The 27982-nt window shown below is 42.9% G+C and overlaps 2 protein-coding genes across 3 annotated transcripts; one reads left to right on the top strand and one right to left on the bottom strand.

Moving 5' to 3' along the window:
- Positions 1-844: 844 nt before the first annotated feature.
- On the top strand, positions 845-11472 carry LOC120023534 (hydroxymethylglutaryl-CoA lyase, mitochondrial-like). Of its 2 annotated transcripts, XM_038967562.1 has the most exons (9): positions 845-975; positions 1334-1423; positions 1651-1758; positions 6500-6595; positions 6794-6942; positions 7128-7191; positions 7356-7544; positions 10076-10201; positions 10459-11472. In XM_038967562.1, the coding sequence occupies exons 1-9, from the start codon at positions 877-879 to the stop codon at positions 10558-10560; spliced, it is 1023 nt and encodes a 340-aa protein (XP_038823490.1). In that variant the 5' UTR covers positions 845-876; the 3' UTR covers positions 10561-11472. The 2 variants fall into 2 exon arrangements, with proteins under 2 accessions (XP_038823490.1, XP_038823491.1); XM_038967563.1 differs by lacking the exon at positions 1651-1758.
- Positions 11473-15046: 3574 nt separating this feature from the next.
- On the bottom strand, positions 15047-18571 carry LOC120023585 (gap junction beta-3 protein-like). The gene is made up of 2 exons (XM_038967620.1): positions 18458-18571; positions 15047-17238 (listed from the first exon to the last, which is right to left on the bottom strand). Exon 2 carries the CDS (start codon positions 17158-17160, stop codon positions 16321-16323), a length of 840 nt encoding a protein of 279 aa, XP_038823548.1. The 5' UTR covers positions 17161-17238; positions 18458-18571; the 3' UTR covers positions 15047-16320.
- Positions 18572-27982: the final 9411 nt, after the last annotated feature.

The raw sequence follows: 27982 nt of genomic DNA, 5'->3' as shown, positions 1-27982 counted from the left end.
GCTAGGAAGATGTTAGGGGACTTGGTGGGAGGTATCAGTAGCTTCACTAGGCTGAATTCTGTCCTGAATCACTCCCCATAGGCATGGGACAGATGATTGTGTAGTTTCAGTGGATAAAATTGTGTGCGTCAACTGTAGGGGTGCCCATGTTGTTGGGAATTGGAAGTGTCCGGTGCGAGAGAGGCAGATTGAAGTGCCCAGAGTCAGAGTAGTGCAGAAGGTGTCATATGATGAGGCAGTGAAGAAAGTAGAGGAGGATGGGGTCAAGGGTGAGGGATCGTGAGAGTAGATTGGTGCCAGCACAGAGGGATAAGCCAACGAGTGATATATGCTTCAGTAAGGTTGGCTTCTTAGCGTTCATAGCAATGGTTATCTTCTGTGCTGCAGAAATAGAACGCACTGTAAATCACAGAAAATAGATGTGGTGGCAGCTGCAGAGAAGTATTTGGGTTTACGAGATTTGACTTCAGAAGAGTTACAGGGTGTGTTGAGTGGTGGTGTCCCATCCTCCCAGGCCGTTGGCATGGTTCAGGAGAAGATAGGGCCAAAGTAGTGGAATGGGGCAGTGGGTCTTTAATGAGTGTAGGTGGCAGCTGCAGAGAAGTACCTGGGTATACGAGATTTGACTGCAGAAGAGTTCTAAGATATTTCGAGACTTTGATTTTTATTATATTGTGGTATATAGGTGTAGGGTTGGTTGGTGGTGCAATTTTGTATTTTCTCTCGCTTCCTTTTTATTTTTGTATCACAAATGTAACGTGATTGAACACATGCTACCGCACAGTAGGTGGCAGCATGCACAAACAAAATGTGCGAACGCCATGATACCAAAGAAGAAGAAGAAGAAATTGACGTTAACGCTAATGTTGGACTAAAATGGCGGCTGTCATGAGATTTGTCAACAGAAGCTCTTTTGGTTCTAGAATGGGTCATCAATGTTTATCCTTGAGTCGTCCAGCAGTAGTGGCAAAATTAGTAAGTCCATATGTTTTTCTTTTTCAATGTCTCCTCAATGCAGTGGCTTGCTTTTTTGACTAGCTACATTTGATTGCAAATGAGTGCCCTTTAAACACAAGCGCCCGTTGTTAGCCTACGTTTGCTAGCTAGCGACTACAGTACCAGTATCATTGATACTAGGTTAGCTAGCTGTTTTTGTTAGAATTGATGATAAAGGCCGTTTATAAAATGTGTGTGTGATACTATATTTTGGTATAACCGTCAATGTCATAGACATAATGCGATATGGTTTGCCTTAATCTGAGCGTGTGTGGTTCTTGTGTGCGTTGCTTTTAACTAACGTTACGTGCACTGTCTCACAACGCTCTGTTGACAGGTTCAGGATGGCGCGTCTGCAGGGAAAACTCTCCCAGAGAGGGTAAAGATAGTGGAGGTGGGACCCAGGGATGGCCTGCAAAATGAGAAGGTAATATTTCACTTTATTAAGATTTTAAACTTTTAATCAGTCCACCAGTGAATTACATATTTTTGGCGGTCCATTGCATTGGCTTGAGTGGGTGGACGTGTCACTCAAACTCATGAGGAAAAAGTTAGTCATTCCAGTTATGGGGAACTGGGTCAAAAGCCACCGGTTGCAGTCTGTTGCAGATGTTATTGTCATAACTCCTGTCTCTCTCCTGTTGGCCCTGTCAGACTGTCGTTCCTTCTGAAGTTAAGATTCACCTGATTGACATGCTCTCAGAGGCAGGTCTTTCTGTCATCGAAGCCACGAGCTTTGTCTCCCCGAAATGGGTTCCACAGGTGAGCTTACTAGAGTGATTTGGGACCATGATTTGGGGAATTTTAACTAAATTGAATGCCATAGAAGGGTCCTTTGGAACGATTGTTGACATATACACTGCTCAAAAAAATAAAGGGAACACTAAAATAACACATCCTAGATCTGAATGAATGAAATATTCTTATTTTTTCTTTACATAGTTGAATGTGCTGACAACAAAATCACACAAAAATTATCAATGGAAATCAAATTTATCAACCCATGGAGGTCTGGATTTGGAGTCACACTCAAAATTAAAGTGGAAAACCACACTACAGGCTGATCCAACTTTGATGTAATGTCCTTAAAACAAGTCAAAATGAGGCTCAGTAGTGTGTGTGGCCTCCACGTGCCTGTATGACCTCCCTACAACGCCTGGGCATGCTCCTGATGAGGTGGCGGATGGTCTCCTGAGGGATCTCCTCCCAGACCTGGACTAAAGCATCCGCCAACTCCTGGACAGTCTGTGGTGCAACGTGGCGTTGGTGGATGGAGCGAGACATGTTGTCCCAGATGTGCTCAATTGGATTCAGGTCTGGGGAACGGGCGGGCCAGTCCATAGCATCAATGCCTTCCTCTTGCAGGAACTGATGACACACTCCAGCCACATGAGGTCTAGCATTGTCTTGCATTAGGAGGAACCCAGGGCCAACCGCACCAGCATATGGTCTCACAAGGGGTCTGAGGATCTCATCTCGGTACCTAATGGCAGTCAGGCTACCTCTGGCGAGCACATGGAGGGCTGTGCGGCCCCCCAAAGAAATGCCACCCCACACCATGACTGACCCACCGCCAAACCGGTCATGCTGGAGGATGTTGCAGGCAGCAGAACGTTCTCCACGGCGTCTCCAGACTCTGTCACGTCTGTCACATGTGCTCAGTGTGAACCTGCTTTCATCTGTGAAGAGCACAGGGCGCCAGTGGCGAATTTGCCAATCTTGGTGTTCTCTGGCAAATGCCAAACGTCCTGCACGGTGTTGGGCTGTAAGCACAACCCCCACCTGTGGACGTCGGGCCCTCATACCACCCTCATGGAGTCTGTTTCTGACCGTTTGAGCAGACACATGCACATTTGTGGCCTGCTGGAGGTCATTTTGCAGGGCTCTGGCAGTGCCTCACCTGCTCCTCCTTGCACAAAGGCGGAGGTAGCGGTCCTGCTGCTGGGTTGTTGCCCTCCTACGGCCTCCTCCACGTCTCCTGATGTACTGGCCTGTCTCCTGGTAGCGCCTCCATGCTCTGGACACTACGCTGACAGACACAGCAAACCTTCTTGCCACAGCTCGCATTGATGTGCCATCCTGGATGAGCTGCACTACCTGAGCCACTTGTGTGGGTTGTAGACTCCGTCTCATGCTACCACTAGAGTGAAAGCACCGCCAACATTCAAAAGTGACCAAAACATCAGCCAGGAAGCATAGGAACTGAGAAGTGGTCTGTGGTCACCACCTGCAGAACCACTCCTTTATTGGGGGTGTCTTGCTAATTGCCTATAATTTCCACCTGTTGTCTATTCCATTTGCACAACAGCATGTGAAATTTATTGTCAATCAGTGTTGCTTCCTAAGTGGACAGTTTGATTTCACAGAAGTGTGATTGACTTGGAGTTACATTGTGTTGTTTAAGTGTTCCCTTTATTTTTTTGAGCAGTGTATTTGACATTCGTATCTTAATAGAGAAATAATTAAAGTTAGAACATTTTACATTTTGGCCTTACCCAGGCCTCCTTTAAGACTCCATGTTTCATTTGTATGTGCTACAGAGGAAAAATGTGTTTCATATGAAGCTTTACTACTTGCTCTGTAATATGGGTAGTATTTTGATTTCAATAACAATTTTATTACATTCATATATGAATATTGAAAAATATAAACATAATTATAGAAAATATAAAACATGTCTATTGTTATATATCGATATATTGTTGAACATAATATACTCTACGGGCATATCAAAGTTCCAGAGTGGAATCTCTGGTAGTTTTAGAGTTATTGCCCATTTTTCTACAGAGAAATTGGCCTAGTTGGCAATCACAGCCCCTCTTTTACTTGTATTTAAAAAAAAAAAAATGAAAATATAACTTATTTTACCAGGTAAGTTGACTGAGAACTCATGCTCATTTACAGCAACGACCTGGGGAATAGTTACAGGGGAGAGGAGGGTGATGTATGAGCCAATTGTAAGCTGGGGATGATTAGGTGACCATGACGGTATGAGGGCCAGATTGGGAATTTAGCCAGGACACCAAGGTTAACACCCCTGCTCTTACGTGCCATGGGATCTTTCGTGAGCACAGAGAGTCAGGACACCAGTTTAATGTCCCATCTGAAAGACGGCACCCTACAAAAGGCAATGTCCCCAATCACTGCCCTGGGGCATTGGGATATTTTTTTTAGACCAGAGGAAAGAGTGCCTCCTACTGGCCCTCCAACACTACTTCCAGGAGCATCTGGTCTAAGCAGGACCAACCCTACTTAGCTTCAGAGACAAGCCAGCAGTGGGATGCAGGGTGGTATGCTGTTGGATTGTATCATTGCACATCCTGCAAATAACCAGCAGAGGGTGACCAATTTTAATCCATTTTCACATTCACTCTGTTGGAAATGCTTTACAAATTGGAACATAACAAATTGGAACAAACTAGCAGAGATCTCTCTCTAGAACTTTGATATGCCTGTACAGTAAATTATGTTCAATATATTGAGAAATTAGACAAATCAAATGTGTTATATTTTCAATATTCATGTTTATATTTTTCAATATTGATTATTTGTGAGAAAATTATTGAAATCAAAATACTGCTAATATTACAGAGCAAACTCTAAAGCTTCATTTGACACCCATTTTTCCTTTATAGAATATACAGATGAAACATTATTAAACTCTTGCTGTTCAGGAGACTCTTACGTGTGTTGTGGTAGACTGTCGTTACAATTGCTTCACAGGAACCTGGTAAAATGAAGTTTGAAGTGTGCCTAACCACTGGATGGGTCTAAATGCACTGCCAGCACGCAGTCAAAGCTACTAACCACTTTTCGAGCTACAGTGCCTTCAGAAAGTATTCATACCCCTTGACTTATTCCACATGTTGTTATAGCCTGAATTTTAAAAAATGTAAATATTTTTTTTTCTCTCACCCATAATGACAGTGAAAACATCTTTTCAAATTTATTGAAAATTAAATACAGAAATATCTAATTTACGTTGTGAAGGAAAATGTTATGTTTGTGCTTTTCTAATAACCAATTCGACTGGAATGGCTTCAGAACAACAATGTGAAAGTCCTTGATTGGCCCAGCTAAAACCCAGACTTTAATCCCATGGAAAGACTTGAATGTTGTTGTTCACTTAACAGAGCTTGAAAAAAGCTGCAAGGAAGAATGGGAGAAAATACCTAAATCCAGATGTGCAAAGGTGATACAGACATAACCAAAACGACTCAAAGCTGTAATCGCTGCCAAAGGTGCTTCTACAATGTATTGACTCGGGTGTGAATACTTATGTAAATTATATATTTCTGTATTTTATTTTCAGTACATTTGCAAACATTTTGAAAAACATGTTCTTACTTTGTCATTATGGAGTGTTGTGTGTAGAAAACTATTTTATAAATTTTGAATTTAGGCTATAACACAACATTGTGGAATAGGTCAAGGGGTATGAAGACATTCTGATGTCGATAGCAGATGAGTTAGCTATATTATGAATATAACTTAGCTAGCTAACCTGAGCCAAGCTCACGTTTAAATTAAATGAAAATGGAGATTTTTCTTTTAAATTAATATGTAAATGGTTAAGTAATTGAGCAGTGCACCAGGAGTACTTGCTAATTTGATTCCTGAAATGCACAGCCTGTTAATGGAGTATTTTTCTAATCCTAAATTATACTTTTATTACATTCTTTGCTAGCTCAGCTGGTTAGCTAGCTCTGTCTCATTGACCACCAAATGTTGCTAACGCTAGCTAGCCACTTAATATAACTTGTTTTCTCAAAATGTATGTTTAGCCAAGTTGTTATGAATACAACTCCCATCTGCTGCTAGTTCCAAAAGTGGTTGTAGCTTTGACTGCATGCTGACAGTGAATTCAGAGCCATTCAGTGGTTTTCTACACTACAAACATCATTTAACCAGGTTCCCATGAAGCAATTGTAATGACAGTTCTCCACAACATACCCTAAGAGTTTCCTGATTAGCAAGTGGCCTGAGGGAACACACTAAATGTATTGGGTAAAGTGTTATGAAATGTAATGTCATGTAATATTTCAAATTGTAAATAACCGCCTTAATGTTGCTGGACCCCACGAAGAGTGGGGATCCTTAATAAATACCAAATAGTGTGTTTAATTGCGTATTAGAAACACAGTTAAAGATCATTGTGAGAGTATTTTGCCAGTGGATGTATTAGACTTCCCGGAAAAATGTTGTCCAAGGTTGTAACAATAAGCAAGGGTGACGGGGCTTAGCGAAGACTCCATTGCATAGTTTGTGATATGTCCTCAGAGACGGAAGAGGAAGCGAGACATCACACTCCTTCATTTCTTCGAGTTCATATACAGTCAATGAACTAAGCAGACCAGACCCATCTGCTAATGCATTGGTGTCTATGGGAGAGCTACCCCGTTAAGCAGACAGAACTTACAATTTGTTTTAAATGGTAAATGGCCTGAGTGGGACATCTTCATTTATCCATCATCTTTGGTGTCTTTTCTTCCCTGATTGGCAGATGGCAGACCAGGTGGAGGTGATGATGGGGATCCACAGAAGGCCAGGTGTGTCCTACCCCGTTCTGACCCCCAACCTCAAGGGCTTCCTGGCAGCTGTAAGTTCCTACCTGGGCTCCATGCCACTGCTTATGTCACCTCAATATCATATCTACCGTATACACAAATTATTTAAAAAAACGAGAAGTTAGAATAACTTATGAATTCCATTAAGTGTCATCATACACTGTTGTAAAATCAGTGTCCTATTTTATACTGTAGGTATCGAGCAAGTATGTTGCGGTTTGTTTTCCCAGGTGAAGGCAGGAGCAGCAGAGGTGGCCATATTTGGTGCAGCCTCGGAGCTGTTCAGTAAGAAGAACATAAACTGCTCTGTGGATGAGAGCCTGCAGCGCTTTGAGGAGGTCACCAAAGCAGCCAAAGAGGCCGGCGTGCCAGTCAGAGGGTAAGACGGACTGACAGACGGACAAAGAAGCTGAGGTAGAAAATGAGGAGCAATGATTGTCAATGGAGAAAATCTGTAGGGTTGGTCATATTCTGTAGTTCTGTAGGGTTGGTCACATTCCTCTTAAGACGTCAGGTTGTTTGACTCCAGGGTATCAGTCTCATGTCCTTGCTCTGTTCCCTCAGGTATGTGTCATGTGTGCTGGGATGCCCATATGAGGGCAAGGTGTCACCAGACAAAGTGGCTCAGGTGAGTTCCTCTGACTCAGACCAAGCCCAGCATTCTTTCCCTTTTCACGGAGAAATATCTCATCTTCCCTTGTAAATGTTATTATGCTCCAAATAGATTTAATTGAACATTGTTATAGAGCTTTAAACCTGTTTGAGGATTTCACTTGTAACTCTTTAATGCAGGTAGCCAAGCGTCTGTACTCCATGGGTTGCTATGAGATATCTCTGGGTGACACCATAGGCGTGGGCACACCAGGTGGCATGACTGAGATGCTGCAGGCGGTGAGCAGGGAGGTGCCCGTCAACGCTCTGGCAGTCCACTGCCACGACACATACGGTCAGGCCCTGGCCAACATTCTCATTGCCCTACAGGTACTGTATAGTCCCAGTTGGCATTAGATAGAACATCGCGGCCCCGCTCGCCTTGGGGGATACCAACCCGTGTTTACCCCATTGGCTCACAGCAAAAAAAACGTGACTTTTTTCAAATGTAATTTTCTTGTTTTCTGCATGTTTTAGTCAATTTCAAAACTACATTTAAGAAAGGTACAACATGTCTAAAGATGACTTTTCAACATTGCCTGCTCTAGAGCGTTCTCACGTCTTAGAAAAACGTAATGTTGTAGGGCTTCTTATTGCCCCTTTTAATGATGGCGCTAGCTTGCTACCAACAAGAACATTAAGCTAGCCAAGACCAACAACACAAACAAATAGACGATACAGCTACAAGAGTAAGTAGAGTTACAGACTATACAAGTTAAATGTCTTACCTGTGATTAAATGTTTTCCACACACATAGCTACACTACCGGTCAAAAGTTTTAGAACACCTACTCATTCAAGGGTTTTTATTTATTTTTGCTAATTTCTACAATGTAGAATAATAGTGAAGACATCAAACTATGAAATAACACATATGGAATAATGTAGTAACCAAAAAAGTGTTAAACAAATCAAAATATATTTAATATTTGAGATTCTTCAAATAGCCACCATTTGCCTTGATTACAGCTTTGCACACTCTTGGCATTCTCTCAACCAGCTTCATGAGGTAGTCACCTGGAATGCATTTCAATTAACAGGTGTGCCTTCTTAAAAGTTAATTTGTGGAATTTCTTTCGTTCTTAATGCGTAATCACCCTTTGCCTCGATGACAGCTTTGCACACTCTTGGCCTTCTCTCAACCAGCTTCACCTGGAATGCTTTTCCAACCGTCTTGAAGGAGTTCCCACAAATGCTGAGCACTTTTTGGCTGCTTTTCCTTCACTCTGCGGTCAGACTCATCCCAAACCATCACAATTTGGTTGAGGTCGGGGGGATTGTGGAGGCTAGGTCATCTGATGCAGCACTCTATCACACTCCTTGGTAAAATAGCCCTTATACAGCCTGGAGGTGTGTTGGGTCATTGTCATATTGAAAAATAAATTTAACTAAGCCCAAACCAGATGGGATGGCGTATCGCTGTAGAATGCTGTGGTAGCCATGCTTGTTAAGTGTGCTTTGAATACTAAATCAATCACAGACAGTGTCACCAGTAAAGCACCCCCACACCATAACACATCCTCCGTGCTTTACGGTGGGAAATACACATGCGGAGATCATCCGTTCACCCACACCACGTCTCACAAAGACACAGAGGTTGGAATCAAAAATCTCCAATTTGGACTCCAGACCAAAGAACAGATTTCCACCAGTCTAATGTCCATTGCTCATGTTTCTTGGCCCAAGCAAGTCTCTTCTTATTGGTGTCCTTTTGTAGTGGTTTCTTTGCAGCAATTCGACCACGAAGGCCTGATTCACACAGTTTCCTCTGAACAGTTGATGTTAATGTGTCTGTTACTTTAACTCTGTGAAGCATTTATTTGGGCTGAAATTTCTGAGACTGGTAACTCTAATGAACTTATCCTCTGCAGCAGAGGTAACTCTGGGTCTGCCATTCCCGTGGCGGTCCTCATGAGAGCCAGTTTCATCAGAGCGCTTGATGGTTTTTACAACAGCACTTGAAGAAACTTTCAAAGTTCTTCAAATGTTCCGTATAGACTGACCTTCATGTCTTAATATAATGATGGACTGTCGTTTCTCTTTGCTTATTTGACTTGTCCTTGCCAAAATATGGACTTGGTCTTTTACTAAATAGGGCTATCTTCTGTATACAACCCCTACCTTGTCACAACACAACTGATTGGCTCAAACGCATTAAGAAGGAAAGAAATTCCACAAATTAAGAAGGCACACCTGTTAATTGAAATGCATTCCAGGTGACTACCTCATGAAGCTGGTTGAGAGAATGCCAAGAGTGTGCAAAGCTGTCATCAAGGCAAAGGGTGGCTACTTTGAAGAATCTCAAATATAAAATATATTTTGATTTGTTCAACAATCTTTTGGTTACTTCATTATTCCATATGTGTTATTTCATAGTTTTGATGTCTTCAATATTATTCTACAATGTAGAAAATAGTAAAAAATAAATAAAAACCCTTGAATGAGTAGGTGTTTTAAAACTTTTGACCGGTAGTGTACGTGTAGCCTACTTGGACACCGGGTCCCCACATTTCCTACTCTCCCAACCCGAATAGCCTGAAGCCACAGGGCTCTTCTCGCAGGCTCTATTTCCCTACGTGGGAGCATTGCAAACCGTAGGTCGGGATTTTTTTACCTGGTTACATGTACTGTACATTGAACAACATAAAACAAAAAAATCTATGACGAAGTTGGCTCTTTTACAATGGGGGTATGTTTTCCCCAATTTGTGGGCGTGGTCGAGGGGAATTCCTTGTTATGACGTGAATATCGACTCTGACCATAGACCTGAAACTGAGTGCAATATAGAGGACTCCTCTGATTGCTGTATGAATAGTACTGGAATTCTACTGGCATGCATTTGATGATGTTTGCTTTTTGCAGATGGGCATCAGTGTTGTGGACTCGTCAGTGGCTGGCCTTGGCGGGTGTCCATATGCACAAGGGGCTTCTGGGAATGTGGCCACAGAAGATGTGGTGTATATGCTGCACGGACTTGGCATACAGACGGTGAGAATTCACCCTTTCCCTCTCTTTTTACCGGTCTCCCACTTTCACTTCCTCCCTCAGTTCAATGGAATCTGGCAAACTGTTACGAGATAGTGTTCTACTTCCTCTGTATTGAAAGCATCATTGTCATCAGTGTTTACTTCGACACAAAGGGTTTTGATCTGTAGGAGAACCAGTTATCTTTTTTAAGCTGGTCAGTGCACACAATGAGTTCCCTGTTTGTGTGTGACTCTGTCCTTCCTCTCCCTCTGTCTCAGGGAGTGGACCTGCCAAAGCTGATGGATGCTGGAGCTTTTATCTGTCGTTCCCTGAACAAAAAGACCAGCTCGAAAGTGGCCCAGGCCACCTGCAAACTCTGAACCTGGCTCCACAAAGGCCTAGAAGAGGGATGTCACGAGTGATGCCTACAGACAAGGCTAAAAGGCATTACTAAGGCAACACACACCTGTGCCACCGAGGTGTAATATACTTTGATTAGCTGTAGATAAAAATGGTTGTAAGAACTGTGTGTGCTCCATTATTTGATATAAGTCAAGTACCTCGCTTATAAATGAAGAAATCAAAATAGTTGGAAAGCCTTGCTCAAGTGGTGCCTTATCATTCTCATCTTGTCCTACATCAACCTGGTGCCTTGCCCTCTACCGTTGTGTGTTACATGATTATTGCAAATACACTAGGACACTAGTCATATTCAGAATAAAGTATGCTGTTTTAATATAATTTAAAGTTAAATGAAGGGGTTGCCTGACTTGTACTTCAATTGCTTGGTGTACAAACAGCCTTGTCCTTATTTGTCAATCCTTATGTTTAGCCAGTTGTCGTGACAGTGGCAAAGGGATGGGTCCTGCCAGTGTATTGCAGTAGGTATCCTAAACAGATCTTGATGTTTGCAGAGTGGAATAGAAAACACGTATTGATAAGAATCAACAAATGGACCATCTTGTTTTCTATTATGGGACAGGAAGTCACAGGATTTAGTCATACTGTTATGTTTATTTCCATTTAACCAAACTTCCAACTATCCTTACTTGAAAACCACTTAGGATTTGCAAGCCTACCATATTAGGACAATTAAAGTCCGCCATTCCTGCAGTTTGAGTGGAGTTTTTCTTTTTCTGTTTAATTCTTGGTTTTGGTGTGTCTCATTGAATGTAAATATTTATTGTAAAAGGTTACACTTCTGAATTAAAGCCATTCGAAAAGTTTGTCTCAAATCTAAGGAAGCACATTTTTTTGCTGTATTTTCAAAAAATAAATACTAACATTTTTAATGAATGTGTTATGCATATTTAATAAAACAGGTTATATAGCCTAGTGCATTTACACAGCCAGTGTCTGTGACACATCTACAGTATAGCCAAAATGTCTACCAGCACAACACTCCCCATCCCACTAGGACGAAGAAATGACTCACCTAGGGATCTGGTGATTATATAACTGGACTAGTTGAGGATTTGACATTCATTCATAGGCACTACAAAACCAATCAAAGGTGGTACCATTGAGATATTTGTAAGCCATTGGATTCGTGTATGTCCCTAATGGTTGAGTGATATAGTCTGAGAGGTTGTGATTTTGCAATTCTACTGGAAACCAAGTGATGCAAATAAAATCAAAGTTTATTTGTCACGTGCGCCGAATACAACAGGTGTAGACCTTACAGTGAAATGCTTACTTACAGGCTCTAACCAATAGTGCAAAAAAAGGTGTTAGGTGAACAATAGGTAAGTAAAGAAATAAAACAACAGTAAAAAGACAGGCTATATACAGTAGTGAGGCTATAAAAGTAGCGAGGCTACATACAGACACCGGTTAGTCAGGCTGATTGAGGTAGTATGTTCATGGAGATATGGTTAAAGTGACTATGCATATATGATGAACAGAGAGTAGCAGTAGCGTAAAAGAGAGGTTGGCGGGTGGTGGGTGGCGTGACACAATGCAGATAGCCCGGTTAGCCAATGTGCGGGGGCACTGGTTGGTCGGCCGGCCCAATTGAGGTAGTATATACATGAATGTACAGTTAAAGTGACTATGCATATATGATAAACAGAGAGTAGCAGCAGCGTAAAAAGAGGTTTGGGGGGGGGCACACAATGCAAATAGTCCGGGTAGCCATTTGATTACCTCTTCAGGAGTCTTATGGCTTGGGGGTAAAAACTGTTGAGAAGCCTTTTTGTCCTAGACTTGGCACTCCGGTACCACTTGCCATGCGGTAGTAGAGAGAGCAGTCTATGACTGGGGTGGCTGGGGTCTTTGACAATTTTTAGGGCCTTCCTCTGAGACCGCCTGGTGTAGAGGTCCTGGATGGCAGGCAGCTTAGCCCCAGTGATGTACTGGGCCGTACGCACTACCCTCTGTAGTGCCTTGTGGTCAGAGGCCGAGCAATTGCCATACCAGGCAGTGATGCAACCAGTCAGGATGCTCTCAATGTTGCAGCTGTAGAACCTTTTGAGGATCTCAGGACCCATGCCAAATCTTTTTAGTTTCCTGAGGGGGAATAGGCTTTGTCGTGCCCTTTTCATGACTGTCTTGGTGTGTTTGGACCATTCTAGTTTGTTGTTGATGTGGACACCAAGGAACTTGAAGCTCTCAACCTGCTCCACTACAGCCCCGTCGATGAGAATGGGGGCGTGCTCGGTCCTCCTTTTCCTGTAGTCCACAATCATCTCCTTAGTCTTGGCTACATTGAGGGATAGGTTGTTATTCTGGCACCACACGGCCAGGTCACTGACCTCCTCCCTATAGGCTGTCTCGTCATTGTCTGTGATCAGGCCTACCACTGTTGTGTCGTCTGCAAACTTAATGATGGTGTTGGAGTCGTGCCTGGCCATGCAGTCGTGGGTGAACAGGGAGTACAGGAGGGGACTGAGCACGCACCCCTGTGGAGCTCCAGTGTTGAGGATCAGCGTGGCAGATGTGTTGCTACCTACCCACACCACCTGGGGGCGGCCCGTCAGGAAGCCCAGGATCCAGTTGCAGAGGGAGGTGTTTAGTCCCAGGATCCTTAGCTTAGTGATGAGCTTTGAGGGTACTATGGTGTTGAACGCTGAGCTGTAGTCAATGAATAGCATTCTCACATAAGTGTTCCTTTTGTCCAGGTGGGAAAGGGCAGTGTGGAGTGTAATAGAGATTGTATCAGCTGTGGATCTGTTTGGGCGGTATGCAAATTGGAGTGGGTCTAGGGTTTCTGGGATAATGGTGTTGATGTGAGCCATTACCAACCTTTCAAAGCACTTCATGGCTACGGACGTGAGTGCTACGGGTCTGTGTCATTTAGGCAGGTTGCCTTTGTGTTCTTGGGCACAGGGACTATGGTGGTCTGCTTGAAACATGTTGGTATTACAGACTCAATCAGGGACATGTTGAAAATGTCAGTGAAGACACCTGCCAGTTGGTCAGCACATGCCCGGAGCACACGTCCTGGTAATCCGTCTGGCCCCACAGCCTTGTGTATGTTGACCTGTTTAAAGGTCTTACTCACGTCGGCTACGGAGAGCGTGATCACACAGTTAACCCGGAACAGCTGATGCTCTCATGCATTCCTCAGTGTTGCTTGCCTCGAAGCGAGCATAGAAGTGATTTAGCTCGTCTGGTAGGCTCGTGTCACTGGGCAGCTCGCAGCTGTGCTTCCCTTTGTAGTCTGTAATAGTTTGCAAGCCCTGCCACATAAGACGAGCGTTGGAGCCGGTGTAGTATGATTCAATCTTAGCCCTGTATTGACGCTTTGCCTGTTTGGTGGTTCGTTGCAGGGCATAGCAGGATTTCTTGTAAGCTTCCGGGTTAGAGTCCCGCACCTTGAAAGCGGCAGCTCTACCCTTTAGCTCAGTGCGAATATTGCCTGTAATCCATGGCTTCTGGTTGGGGTATGTACGTACACTCATTGTGGGGACAACGTCCTCGATGCACTTATTGATAAAGCCAGTGATTGATGTGGTGTACTCCTCAATGCCAACGGAAGAATCCCAGAACATGTTCCAGTGAAATGACTGAGTTAGATCTAGATGATTATTGTTTTACCATCTGCCTATTTCCTCATTGTGGCGCAGAAACATTTGTTGAGATTCTCTGGGAATCTGTGTTAGCAAGCTAAAGGAATCTGCATAGCAGGTCCAGCTTGTCATTCAGGTTTCTCTTTGCATTAGGACAAGGAGTATTTGTCTTCCACTCCTTGTCCTAATGCAAAGAGAAACCTGAATGACAAGCTGGACCTGCTATGCAGATTCCTTTAGCTTGCTAACACAGATTCCCAGAGAATCTCAACAAATGTTTCTGCGCCACAATGAGGAAATAGGCAGATGGTAAAACAATAATCATCTAGATCTGACTCAGTCATTTGAATGTTTGTTGGTCCATTTTTGTCCTTTGTCATCATTGATTGGGAGAATGCAGAACAGGAAACGGTCAAGTAGATGTTGTCCTTAGCTGGCAGATATGGGCCAATGAGTTGATGACTTGAACATAAACATCAGAGAAATTCCAACATCTAATTGAAAATGAACACTAAAGCAATATTTAGTGTTAGAAACATCCTTTCACTAACTGTACGTGTGTAGGCCTACATCAATATGACATACTGTATTACATGGTTATAACAGGATGTCTTTGCGCTGGACTGCTGTCTGTGGTCCTGTATGTCACATGGGTCTGTTTTAATGTCCTGACTAGAGATGTTCTTATCTAGTCAGTCAGGGTCACCTGAATGGAGCCAAAAGTCAAGTACTTTTCTAGAATCCAGAAACAATAGGTCAACAGGAATGCCAAATAACTACTGTAACATGAATGAGACTGAAGTAAATTAAATGTAAACATTTTATTTATCAAAATAATAATGTACAAAATGGAAGTTTGAAGCTGATTGTGCGGGTTCTGCTCCTGACAATGTGAGGCTATCAGGTATCCACACCAGTGTTCCATGAGGAACACTGTAAGGCTGAGATTTTATCCACTTTATTGTCAACCCTGTTCTTCTTTGCTTTCATGTGCTCCAGCTTTCCAAGATGCCAGGGTTTACTTGCATAAGTGGACTTGATCAATTAAATAGCAGCGTTCCTTGTCCCTCATTTGAATCAACATAAACCTTGGATGAGGAAGGTTGGTTTACAAGCATGTAAAAACACAGGCAATATGTTGTAGCTTTGCAACATAAATCTGAGTGGAACCATGCTAATGTAGTCTTGCAATAGAGTAAGTAAAAAATTAAAAATATCCGTAATAATGATAGAGGAGCTTCTATTAGAATGAATGCTGTAAATAAAACAAAATAAATTATTAGAGCGTCAAGTAGTGGGAAGGCACTGTCCATTTTAGACTAATCTTGCAGTAACACTATAAAGTCCAAAGCAAAGAGATTTGTTATCATTCTGTTGTCCTCATATTGAGATCATAAAACAAGGTAAAAAAATATATATATTTGAGGGTAATACACTACTAGTTTTCATGCAAAAAATTTTCACTTTTCCATTTGCACCAAACATCTTAGCTAGATATAAAATTGCGCGACAGACATCCTCGGTAGAAAATGTATTACAGATTTCTTGATTTATCTTAGATTAATTCTGACTATTTTGAGGATGTGTTACTGGCTATGATGTTGCTACGGTGGCTCACGAGGGACAAACAATAGTAATATTGCTGCTTTTTTCTTGTTTTTCAAGCGAAGGTCTTTAGGGAGTATGCGAACACAGACGTTTGCTTCGCCTAGCCGAGTTCTGCTATGAACAAACCAAATCTAGTATGCGGGCACTTTTACCCCTGGCAAGAAACTTTAAAGTAATGTGAAAACAAAGTGAGACTAACTGGAAAAGCTTTGTAAGATGTAACAGTAGACAATAATAGATTTTTTTTTTTTTTTATATTATCTGGCAGTGGGAGTTGAGTTGTATAAAATGGGGTGTGGCTGAAGATCAGGGTTGTCTAGCCCCAGGGTCATGGAACATCAGTACAAAGCCTTGCACCATGGTAGTATAGGGCAGTAATAGGACAGTAGAGTCTTAGAGAAAAACCTGTCTCTCATACAGAGTCTTAAAGGAGGACAAGCATGAGCAGGCTTGATCAATAAGGTGAGACCTGGCTCCATAGGCATACATGTTGTGGTTGAATCTTGGGATAGTTCAGGCATCCTATACTGCAGAGGACAGGTTAGGGGCAGACGCACGCATGTGAGCCGGTAAAGGGGCTTGAAGGTGGCCTGGGGACTGGGACCTTAAGGGTTGTTTCTCCAGCTGAGACATGGGCAGAGTGCAGTCGCTGCAGAAATTCTCCTTGCTGTACCGTTCATTCAGGGCCATGGTGCTCTGTTTTCTCCTCGTATTTTGTGCTATGTGAGCGATCCGCTTGGAGACAAGGTATATGATCTCACAGACGTTGAGCACAATGCAGAGGGCCGAGGCGCCCACCATGAAGTAGGTGAAAACTTTCTTCTCTGTGGGGTGGCCGATGTAGCAGTCCACCTGATTGGGGCAGGGGCTGACCTCACACTTGACCAGCCGGGGCAGGTAGAAGCTGTCGTAGATTTTGTGGAGGATGTAGAGGAAGGAGATCTCGATGCCCGACTTGACGAAGAGACTAAGCAGGTAGGTCCACCAGAGGCCACCGTGCCTCTTCCCTGTGTTCTCGTACAGCTTGTCCTTGTTGCCGTGCTTGGCATTCTTCCGTTCGCGTTCATCGCGATACGCCACATGCATCATCACCATGAAGGAAGGGCAAGTGACGAAGATGAGCTGCAGGGCCCACAGGCGAATGTGGGAGATGGGGAAGTAGTGGTCGTAGCAGACGTTGGCACAGCCGGGTTGCTTGGTGTTGCAGTCAAAGTCCTTCTGATCATCGCTCCACACACGCTCCGCCGCCACCACGTACACCATCACCCTGAACACAAACACCACAGAGAGCCAGATGCGACCAAATGCCGTGGAGTACTTATTCACCCCACTCAGCAGGGCTTGGAAGGTCTTCCAATCCATGGTTGAGGCTGGATGTTGACAGTCTCTTTTTCAGAACTTGCCTCCTTTTGTTCGATAACTATGGAACACTGGAGCAACCTGAGCAGATAAAAGAGAAGATGGTTGAGGGAAGGCATCAATGTAACCTGGATCCTGGTATGAATTAATTACACAATGCCCTTCCTTGGAAGTGTTCAAAATGGTATGATTACAATCCACACAAACAAGAGGAGCTTTTCAGCTTTTTGGGTGTAGGCCTATGTTTATGTGTAGACCTCAATCTACAGCATTTTATAGCAACCAGAAGTACATTATTTCTTATTTGAGAACTTAGGTGTTCTACATTGACTGAGATTTTGTTTCCCTTTTTCAAGCGATTTTTTCATCAGTTTACTTCCACTTATCCCACATATTCATATTCATATAGTCCACTTTGTCAACAAAGATCGCTTTAGAACAGTTTATTTCTCCTTGTAATATTTAACTCTTAATATATAAGGTTTACACAACCTTCATATAAAGTAAATGTGGCAATTAATACATTTTAAAAACTGATGACAGTAGATGAGAATTGGGGAAAGGGAGATACCTAGTCAGCTGTACAACTGAATGCCTTCAACTTAAATGTGTCTTCCGCATTTAACCCAACCCCTCTGAATCAGAGAGGTGCGGGGGGCTGCCTTAATCTACATCCACTTCTTCGGCGCCCGGGGGACAGTGGGTTAGGGCCAGGTGGGCATACAAATTAAGGCATATGCTACTATAGTAGGCCTTAAAATGACTCACTTTACCACACACTGACTAGGCTATAACAGTTGGGTTGTCTGTGATATATTGGATAAGCATAATTTTCCAATTAAATCAGAGTTTTACCGTGTGGCTGTACAGGGAAGGACATCAATGCCCATCATGTTAATTTGTTCTTTGTTCCCTCATTGTTTATGTCTGCTTATACATTTTACATTTTGGTATAAAGCCAATGTGAACTGTTCAAAAAGTATCCCTAAGAAAGGAATGGATACAGTTGAAAGTAGAATACTTTTTACGCATAGGCTTACCTGCTCTTCTTATTGCACATATTCAGGTGGCTGAGTAACCTATAAACTTTATGATATGTCGGAACAGACTCAATCTCAGACTTTTGTCGTAAAAGAGTAAATTAAATGGGCTATCTGGTTACGCCAAAACTTTAGGCTACAATTCAACATCAGCAGAGTAAGACAATCAAAATGCCTTTTTATACCATGCTCACTTCAGCTCATCCACAAAGTAAGGAACAGATACATTCATAAAAATAGATAGCCTACTTTTCACTTACTTAACAAATGTCAATCCATTGTTTGTGCTTCAGTTCATAATCAGTTTTCTTCTGTTTTCTGTAGTTAATTCGTTTTACGCATAGATTAGCCCCGCTCAACAGATAAAATGCTGTTGTCATGTGTCTTTGGCGTTTGTCTGTGGGTGGGGTTTAAAAAATAAACTTGTAGTCTACCAATTGAAGCCCAGCTGTTTTTTTCCTGGAATGGGCCTACACCACACTGTAAAACATTTCCTGTAAAATGTACAGTAATTTACTGGCACGCAATTGGCCAGTAAGTTACTGTAATTGATTTTACAGTACAGCTACTGTAATACATTTTATGGTACCAAAAATGTTCATGTAATCTAATTTACAGTACCACGTCAGCTACTGTAATCTAATTTACAGACGAATTACAATTACAGCATATTACTGAAATTACCCAGTGACATATTACCAAGTGTTTTTTGAAAGTTTTCATTTTTATATTTTCATTTACATTTTGGTCATTTAACGGGCACTCTTGTCCTTAATAATTTACAGTTGGTGCATTCAAACAAGATTGATAATTTTAAAAAACATCATAGTCATAGCAAGTAAACCTTTTCTGTAATCGTTACTGAAAATCTTGTTGTAGTTAAGGATATACTGGTCTTCAAAATAATTGTAATTACAACAAGATATCTTATGGTATATTTCTGACTATCTCTGGATAGTGCTAATACATTACTGAAATATTCAGAGTAATTGGATGCCTGCTTCCTGTAAATTACTATAATGTCAAAGTAAATGAAAGACAGTACAATACTGTAAAAGTTACAAAGAAACGGTAAGAAAGTAATTTTGACAGTACTTTACTGTAATTACGAGGGATTGGCGCAAGCAAGTTGGCTGATAGGCATTTGTATATTATATCATATTAATGAATACTTTGTGTTTTATATCACTTGCACTTCTAGAGGCCTAAACAAAGGCTTCCAAACTGGCTGTAATTGCAGGGCATAACAGATTTGGTTAAATAGTCAACTATTAAAGGTTTAACACCAGCTATCACTCTGATCTGTCCCTTATATACATCTATTTGGTAGGGGAAGTAGTACCACATAACTTAAATCAGTACAGGACGCCTCACTAACGAGTGCAACAACTATAGCCTCTTAGAAGACACACCTCAAAATATGTTAATGAGCCAGCGATTATTTTCAATCCCAGAATATTTTTCCACGATGCACCATAATTTACAGTATTCTGCATTAAATATACAGCAACAAATATTCAGCAATTGCTGATAGTGAATACTAAACAAAAATATAAACGCAACATGTAGTGTTGGTCCCATGTTTCATGAGCTGAAATAAAATATCCTATACATTTTCCATACGCACAAAAAGGTGATTTCTCTCCAATTTTGTGCACAGATTTGTTTACATCTATGTTAGTGAGTATTTCTACTTTGCTAACATAATCCATTCACCTGACAGGTGTGGAATATCAAGAAGCTGATTAAGCAGCATGATCCTTACACAGATGCACCTTGTGCTGGGGACAATAAAAGTCCACTCTAAAATGTGCAGTTGTGTCACACAACACAATGCCACAGATGTCTCAAGTTTTGAGGGAGCATGCAATTGGCATGCTGACTACAGGAATGTCCACCAGAATAGTTACCAGATAATTGAATGTTAATGTGTTAATTTCTCTATCATAAGCCGCCTCCAACAACGTTTTAGAGAATTTGGCAGTACTTCCAACCGGCCTTACATACCACATGTAACCACGCCAACACAGGACCTCGACATCCAGCTTCTTCATCTGCTGGATCATCTTATACCAGCCACCCGGACAGCTCATGACACTATGGCTTTGCACAACCGAAGAATTTCTGCACAAACTGTCAGAAACCATCTCAGGGAAGCTCATCTGCGTGCTTGTCATCCTCACCAGTGTCTTGACCTGACTGCAGTTCGACATTGTATCCGACTTCAGTGGGAAAATGCTCACCTTCGATGGTCACTGGCACACTGGAGAAGTGTACTCTTCACGGATGAATCCTGGTTTCATCTATACTGTGCAGATGGCAGACAGCGTGTATGGCGTTGTGTGGGCGAGCGGTTTGCTGACGTCAATGTTGCAAAGAGTGCCCCATGGTGGCAGTGGGGTTATGGTATGGGTAGGCATAAGCTACGGACAACAAACACAATTGCATTTTATCTATGGCAATTTGAATGCACAGAGATACCGTGATGAGATCCTGAGGCCCATTGTCTTGCCATTCATGCGCCACCTTCACCTCATGTTTCAGCATGATAATGCACGGCCCCATGTCGCAAGGATCTGTACACAATTCTTGTAATCTGAAAATGTCCCAGTTCTTCCATGGCCTGCATACTCACCAGACATCACCCACTGAACATATTTGGGATGGATCGACATGTACGACAGCGTGTTCCAACTCCTACCAATATCCAGCAACTTCGCACAGCCATTGAAGAGGAGTTGGACAACATTCCACAATCAACAGCCTGATCTACTCTATGCGAAGGAGATGTGTCGCGCTGCATGAGGCAAATGAGTCACAAATGAGTCATGAGTCACACCAGATACGGACTGTTTTTCCTGATCTAAGGCGCACCTTTTTTTTAAGGTATCTGTGACCAACAGATGTATATCCGTATTCCCAGTCATGTGAAATCCATAGATGGGGGCCTAATGCATTAATTTCAATTGACCGATTTCCTTATATGAACTGTAACTCAGTAAATTCTTTGAAATTGTTGCATGTTGCATGTTTTTGTTAAGTGTAATTATATATATATATATTACAGCATAACAAAGGATTTTTGGTGTTTTATATCACTTGCACTTTAGCCTTAACAAAGGCTTCTAGACTCACAGTGACTAAACAGATCAAAAGCACATGGCTAGCCACTCAACCATTAAAGGTAATTTTATTAGGTTGTACATACTGTAACTCAATATAAACTAAAATATAAATATAAATATATATAATAAACAATTAAATCAATAAGTCAATAAATCAAATCAAAAAGGCAAATCAAATGTCATCAAGATCAACATAAAAAATAAAAAAAATGAAGAAGGGGGGGTCCGGGTCTGCGGTTGATCATTTCATTGTAGATGTGCATGAGGGTCTCTAGCGGGTCATTGGTGTTGTTGGGTGGTTCTTGGCTGTCAATGGGTCTTGACCTGACTCCCCACTGACTGCCTGGTGGCCCCCTGTACTGACTGGATGATGGGATAAAGGGTGATAGAAGGGCTGAAGGTGGTTGGGAGGGTCATGGTGGTCTGGACTGAGGCTGGCCGGTTGGCTGTGTGGGATCAGGGTTGGTAAAGAGTGGAGGGTAGGTAGAGAGTAGTATGGGGAAAGGTTTTGGAGGGGGAGACGTTCCTTTGAGGGGGTGGGGGCTTTTGAGTGGCCTGCATGCTGGCTTTGGGGTTAGGGTTTTGATTCTGGGATTGTTTTGTTATCTGGTCTCTTGTTGGTGTGTTGTTTAGTCTTCCTTTTCCATTTGTATTTTATGTGTTCTGGCCATTGTGCTTCGTCTTCTTGACTGTCAGAGGAGTACAGGAATTGTGGGGGGGGGGGGGGGGGGGGTATTTTGGCGGGTGGGCCTGGAAACCGGCTCCCCTCTAGCCCGGGTTTTAAGGGGGGGTAGAGGTGGCCAGGAAGGGGGAGCTGGTGGAGGACCCGGCAAGGGTGGGGTTTGTTTCTGGGGCATCTTGGGTGGTGGTGGGGGACGTTTCTGCAGCGTCTTGGATGGGGGCAGGGGAGGGGGTCGTTCCTGAGACATCTTGGGTGAGGACAGGGGTGGGGTCCGTTTCTGGGACATCTTGGGTGGTAGGTTGGACGGTGCCTGTTGAATGGTCTGGGTCTGGTTGTGGTCTGGGTCTTTGTTGTTGTCTGGGGGTGGGGAGTTGGTGGGATTGGTAGGGGGTTGGTGGGGTCGGTGTTGTTGGTGTTGGCACTTGCCCTGCCGGTGTAGGAATTGGGGAAGGTTTTCAAAGAAGTGGCCCCCTTTCCTGCACAGGTTGCAGGGTCGTGTGGAAGTACAGTCCGAAGTGGGATGGTCCCCTTTACAGATTATGCAGAAGATGGCTGTGCAGTCTGCAGCCAGATGACATTGGCCACACTTCCTGCACAGTTTAGGCATGCCGTAGTAGTGGGACTGTCTAGTACTGGGACTGACGTGGTTTGGTAACTTTGGTTCAACTTGGACTAACCCACAGTGACACGATGAAATGTGATTTTCTCCTTCATATACTCATACTGTATATGTAAAACAACAAATTAGCCAATTCATTAATTCATTATCAACACTATCACGCTTTTAATTCAAATGTAAAACACAAATAAATACACCTACTGTATATATATATATAAACTCAGCAAAAAAAGAAACGTCCTCTCACTGTCAACTGCGTTTATTTTCAGCAAACTTAACATGTGTAAATATTTGTATGAACATAACAACATTCAACAACAGACATAAACTGAACAAGTTCCACAGACATGTGACTAACAGAAATGGAATAATGTGTCCCTGAACAAAGGAGAGGTCAAAATCAAAAGTAACAGTCAGTATCTGGCAGAGGTGGGACCAAGTCATTGTTTTACAAGTCACAAGTAAGTCTCAAGTCTTAGCACTCAAGTCCCAAGTCAAGTCCCAAGTCAAGACAGGCAAGTCCAAGTCAAGTCTCAAGTCCTAAACTTTGTGTTTCGAGTCCTAAACAAGTCACAATGTGCTCTTCACCAAATGTAATACCATTTCATATTATTAACAAGAGTAATAGTATATTACATTTACGCAAATCATGAATGCTTTTAAAAAGATCTATATATTTATTACTTTCCAAATAAACATTATATTTCCATGGAAATACATGGGTAGCCATGAGAAAGACACCCCCCCCAATAGTGATCGACTATCGAGGATCGCTATGGGGTGCAATCGGGCGATGTAGGCTTGTACACAATCGCCCAACCTTAACACACACACACACACACTCTATCTGTGTGGTTCAGTAGGCTAACGTATGTCAATGGTTTTAGGAACAGCAGTAACATCAGGCAGGATTTAGGCTACCAACTGCCTAGCCAGTTGTAGCTCAATCTTGGGTGCAATGATATACCAGTAAAGTAATAAAATATATAGCTGTCGGCTATATTAGCCACGACTTACCGTTCTTTGTGCAGCTTCAAATGTCGAACAAAGTTGGAAATTGTTGCGCCTCCGTCTGTAATTTTCATCCCGCATGTTTTGCAAGTTGCAATCCGTTTTTTGTTGATACAGCGTTGTCTTTATATCCGAAAATAATAATTTTGGATATCATCTTTCCAAGGGCTCCATCTGAATTCACCCGCCGAAGTTCCTCTGCACTGCCACGCACAACTTTTTCTCAGCTGGCACAATTTGATTGGCTGCTGTTCGATTCAAATTGTAACCCGTTAAATGAAGAGTTGATGCGCTGCACACTTTTTTTAATAGCATAATTTTTTATATTTGGGCTTGGGGAGGGTATCAAGTCAGGTCGAGTCATAAGGCTCAAGTCCAAGTCAAGTCACGAGTCATTGGTGTTAAAGTCAAAGTCGAGTTGCAAGTCATCATATTTGTGACTTGAGTCTGACTCGAGTCCGAGTCATGTGACTCGAGGCCACACATCTGGTATCTGGTGTGGCCACCAGCTGCATTAAGTACTGCAATGCATCTTCTCCACATGGACTGCACCATATTTGCTAGTTCTTGCTGTGAGATGTTACCCCACTCTTCCACCAAGGCACCTGCAAGTTCCCGGACATTTCTGGGGGATATGGCCCTAGCCCTCACCCTCCGATCCAACAGGTCCCAGACGTGCTCAATGGGATTGAGATCCGGACTCTTCGCTGGCCATGGCAGACCACTGACATTCCTGTCTTGCAGGAAATCACACACAGAACAAGCAGTATGGCTGGTGGCATTGTCATGCTGGAGGGTCATGTCAGGATGAGCCTGCAGGAAGGGTACCACATGAGGGAGGAGGATGTCTTCCCTGTAACGCACAGCGTTGAGATTGCCTGCAATGACAACAAGCTCAGTCCAATGATGCTGTGACACACCGCCCCAGACCATGACGGACCCTCCACCTCCAAATCAATCGCCGCTCCAGAGTACAGGCCTCGGTGTAACGCTCATTCCTTCAACGATAAACGCGAATCCGACCATCACCCCTGGTGAGACAAAACCGCGACTCGTCAGTGAAGAGCACTTTTTGTCAGTCCTGTCTGGTCCAGCGACAGTGGGTTTGTGCCCATAGGCGTCGTTGTTGCCGGTGATGTCTGGTGAGGAGCTGCCTTACAACAGGTCTACAAGTCCTCAGTCCAGCCTCTCTCAGCCTATTGCGAACAGTCTGAGCACTGATGGAGGGATTGTGCGTTCTTGGTGTAACTCGGGCAGGTGTTGTTGCCACCTGTCCCGCAGGTGTGATGTTCGGATGTACCAATCCTGTGCGATAGTCATAGACAAACATTGGCAATAGAATGGCCTTCCTGAAGAGCTTTTATGATGGCGAAGGAGATGGCTGCCGTTTTACGGGCTCCTAACCAATTATGCTATTGTGTGTGTTTTTTCACGTTATTTGTAACTTATTTTGTACAAAATGACCGAAAAGAGCTTCTTGATATCAGGACAGCAATTACTCACCTCGTACTGGACGAAGATTTTTTCTTGAACGAGTCGGACGCAAATGATTTACTTCACACACCCGACAAGGCCCAAATCCCCATAATTCGCATGAAGAAGAGACGGGATATCGGGGAAGTAGGTCAGGGTGCCTTGTAATGATCCGACTGCGAGTGAGTAATTCCCCTCTACCTTCAGTCCTATTAGCCAACGTGCAATCATTGGGTAACAAAATGGATGAGCTCCGATCAAGACTATCCTAACAACAGGACATTAAAAACTGTATTATCTTATGTTTTACCGAGTCGTGCCTGAACGACGACATGGACAACAAACAGCTGGCTGGGATTTACGTGTATCAGTAAGATAGAACAGCTGCCTCCGGTAAGAAAAGGGGTGGAGGTCTGTGTCTACTTGTCAATGGCAGCTGGTGCACAAAATCAAATATTAAGGTTTTGCTCGCCTGAGGTAGTGTATCTCATGGTAAGCTGTAGACCACACTATTTACCAAGAGAGTTTATCTATATTTTTCATAACTATTTAAAAAAAAATATTAAATGAAATGACATTTAATTGTTTACAAATACAATAATTCACTATGGTAATTAAATTATAATTCTTCTTCTGGTGTTCTCTGCATTGCGCATCGCATTAAGAGTAAAAAAAAAGTAAGGTAAAAATCAATACATAATAGTAAATAAGGTTATCCAAACAATAATCACATCCCTAGAGCAGTAAAATAATATGCACACACACACACACACACACACACACACACACACACACACACACACACACACACACACACACACACACACACACACACACACACACACACACACACACACACACAATTTACCACATAGAAGCTAAATATTTTTACAATTTAATTATAGGTCGCCCTTTTTCTTTTATCCCAGGCTTTATCTAAATATTCCGCAAATGGAAATACACAAAAAACACATTTCAATTTCTCCTCATCGCTCAGCCACATAATGCCAGGGTATATCTGGTGTGCTTTCTAGAATAAGAGCAAGCGTATTTCGTGGTAGAAAAGGCAATAGAGGATCAAATTAGTTTCATTCTCTATTTCTTTGAGGTCACAATAGTTATATAGTCTTTCCTCTTCCATGTCACCACAATACTGACCTGTTTAAATACGCAGAGACAATATCCCTGATCTGACCTGTTTCAATACGCAGAGACAACATCCCTGATCTGACCTGTTTCAATACGCAGAGGCGATATCCCTGATCTTACCTGTTTCAATACGCAGAGGCAATATCCCTGATCTTACCTGTTTCAATACGCAGAGGTAATATCCCTGATCTGACCTGTTTCAATACGCAGAGGCAATATCCCTGATCTGACCTGTTTAAATACGCAGAGGCAATATCCCTGATCTGACCTGTTTCAATACGCAGAGGCAATATCCCTGATCTGACCTGTTTCAATACGCAGAGGCAATATCCCTGATCTGACCTGTTTCAATACGCAGAGGCAATATCCCTGATCTTACCTGTGTACATAGCGATCTCTTGCTTTTAGGTAGGTTATACATAATATATCTCTCACACACAAATTCACCCTTAGTCTATTTATCACCACAAACCGATGCTGGCACTAAGACTGCACTCAACGAGCTGTATAAGGGCATAAGCAAACAAGAAAATGCTCATCCAGAGGTGGCGCTCCTGGTGGCTGGGGACTTTAATGTAGGAAAACTTAAATCCATTTTACCTCATTTCTACCAGCATATTAAATGTGCAACCAGAGGGAGAAAAAAAAACTCTAGACCACCTTGACACCACACACAGAGATGCGTACAAAGCTCTCCCTCGCCCTCCATTTGGCAAATCTGACCATAATTATATCCTCCTGTTTCCTGCTTACAAGCAAAAACTAAAGCAGGAAGTACCAGTGACTATCTCAATAAGGAAGTGGTCAGATGAAGCAGATGCTAAGCTACAGGACTGTTTTGCACGCACAGACTGGAATATGTTCCGGGATTCTTCCGATGGCATTGAGGAGTTTACCACATCAGTCACTGGTTTAATCAATAAATGCATCGATGACGTCGCCCCCATAGTGACCGTACATACATACCCCAACCAGAAGCCTTGGATTACAGGCAACATCCGCACTGAGCTAAATGGTAGAGCTGCCGCTTTTAAGGAGCGGGACTCTAACCCGGACGCTTATAAGAAATCCCGCTACGGTCGCCGACGAAACATCAAACAGGAAAAGCGTCAATACAGGACTGAGATCGAAGCGTTCTACACCGGCTTCAATGCTAGGATGTGACAGGGCTTGCAAACTATTACGGACTACAAATGCAAGCATAGCCGCGAGCTGCCCAGTGACATGAGCCTTCCAGGTGAGCTAAATAACTTTATGTTCGCGTCGAGGCAAGCAACACTGAAGCATGCATGAGAGCATCAACTGTTCCGGACGACTGTGTGATCAGGCTCTCCATAGCCGATGTGAGTAAGACCTTTAAATAGGTCAACATTCAAGGGTAAGGGTAGATAACAACACATCTGCCACGCTCATCCTCAACACGGGGGCCCCTCAGGGGTGCGTGCTCAGTCCTCTCTTGTACTCCCTGTTCACCCATGACTGCATGGCCAAGTACGACTCCAACGCCATCATTAAGTTTGCTGACGACACAACAGTGGTCAGCCTGATCACCGACAAAGGTGAGACGTGAAGAGGGCACAACAACGCCTATTCCCCCTCAGGAGACTGAAAATATTTGACATGGGTTCCCAGATCCTCAAAAAGTTCCTCAGCTGCACCATCGAGAGCATCCTGACTGGGAGTCAGGAAGCAAGTTCAGGGAGTGAATCATTTAATAAATAAATGA

The sequence above is a fragment of the Salvelinus namaycush genome, chromosome 28 (assembly GCF_016432855.1).
Source record: "Salvelinus namaycush isolate Seneca chromosome 28, SaNama_1.0, whole genome shotgun sequence".
Lineage (NCBI taxonomy): Eukaryota > Metazoa > Chordata > Actinopteri > Salmoniformes > Salmonidae > Salvelinus > Salvelinus namaycush.
Note: the sequence above shows the minus strand (reverse complement) of the source record. Positions and strands in the feature narration are given on the sequence as shown.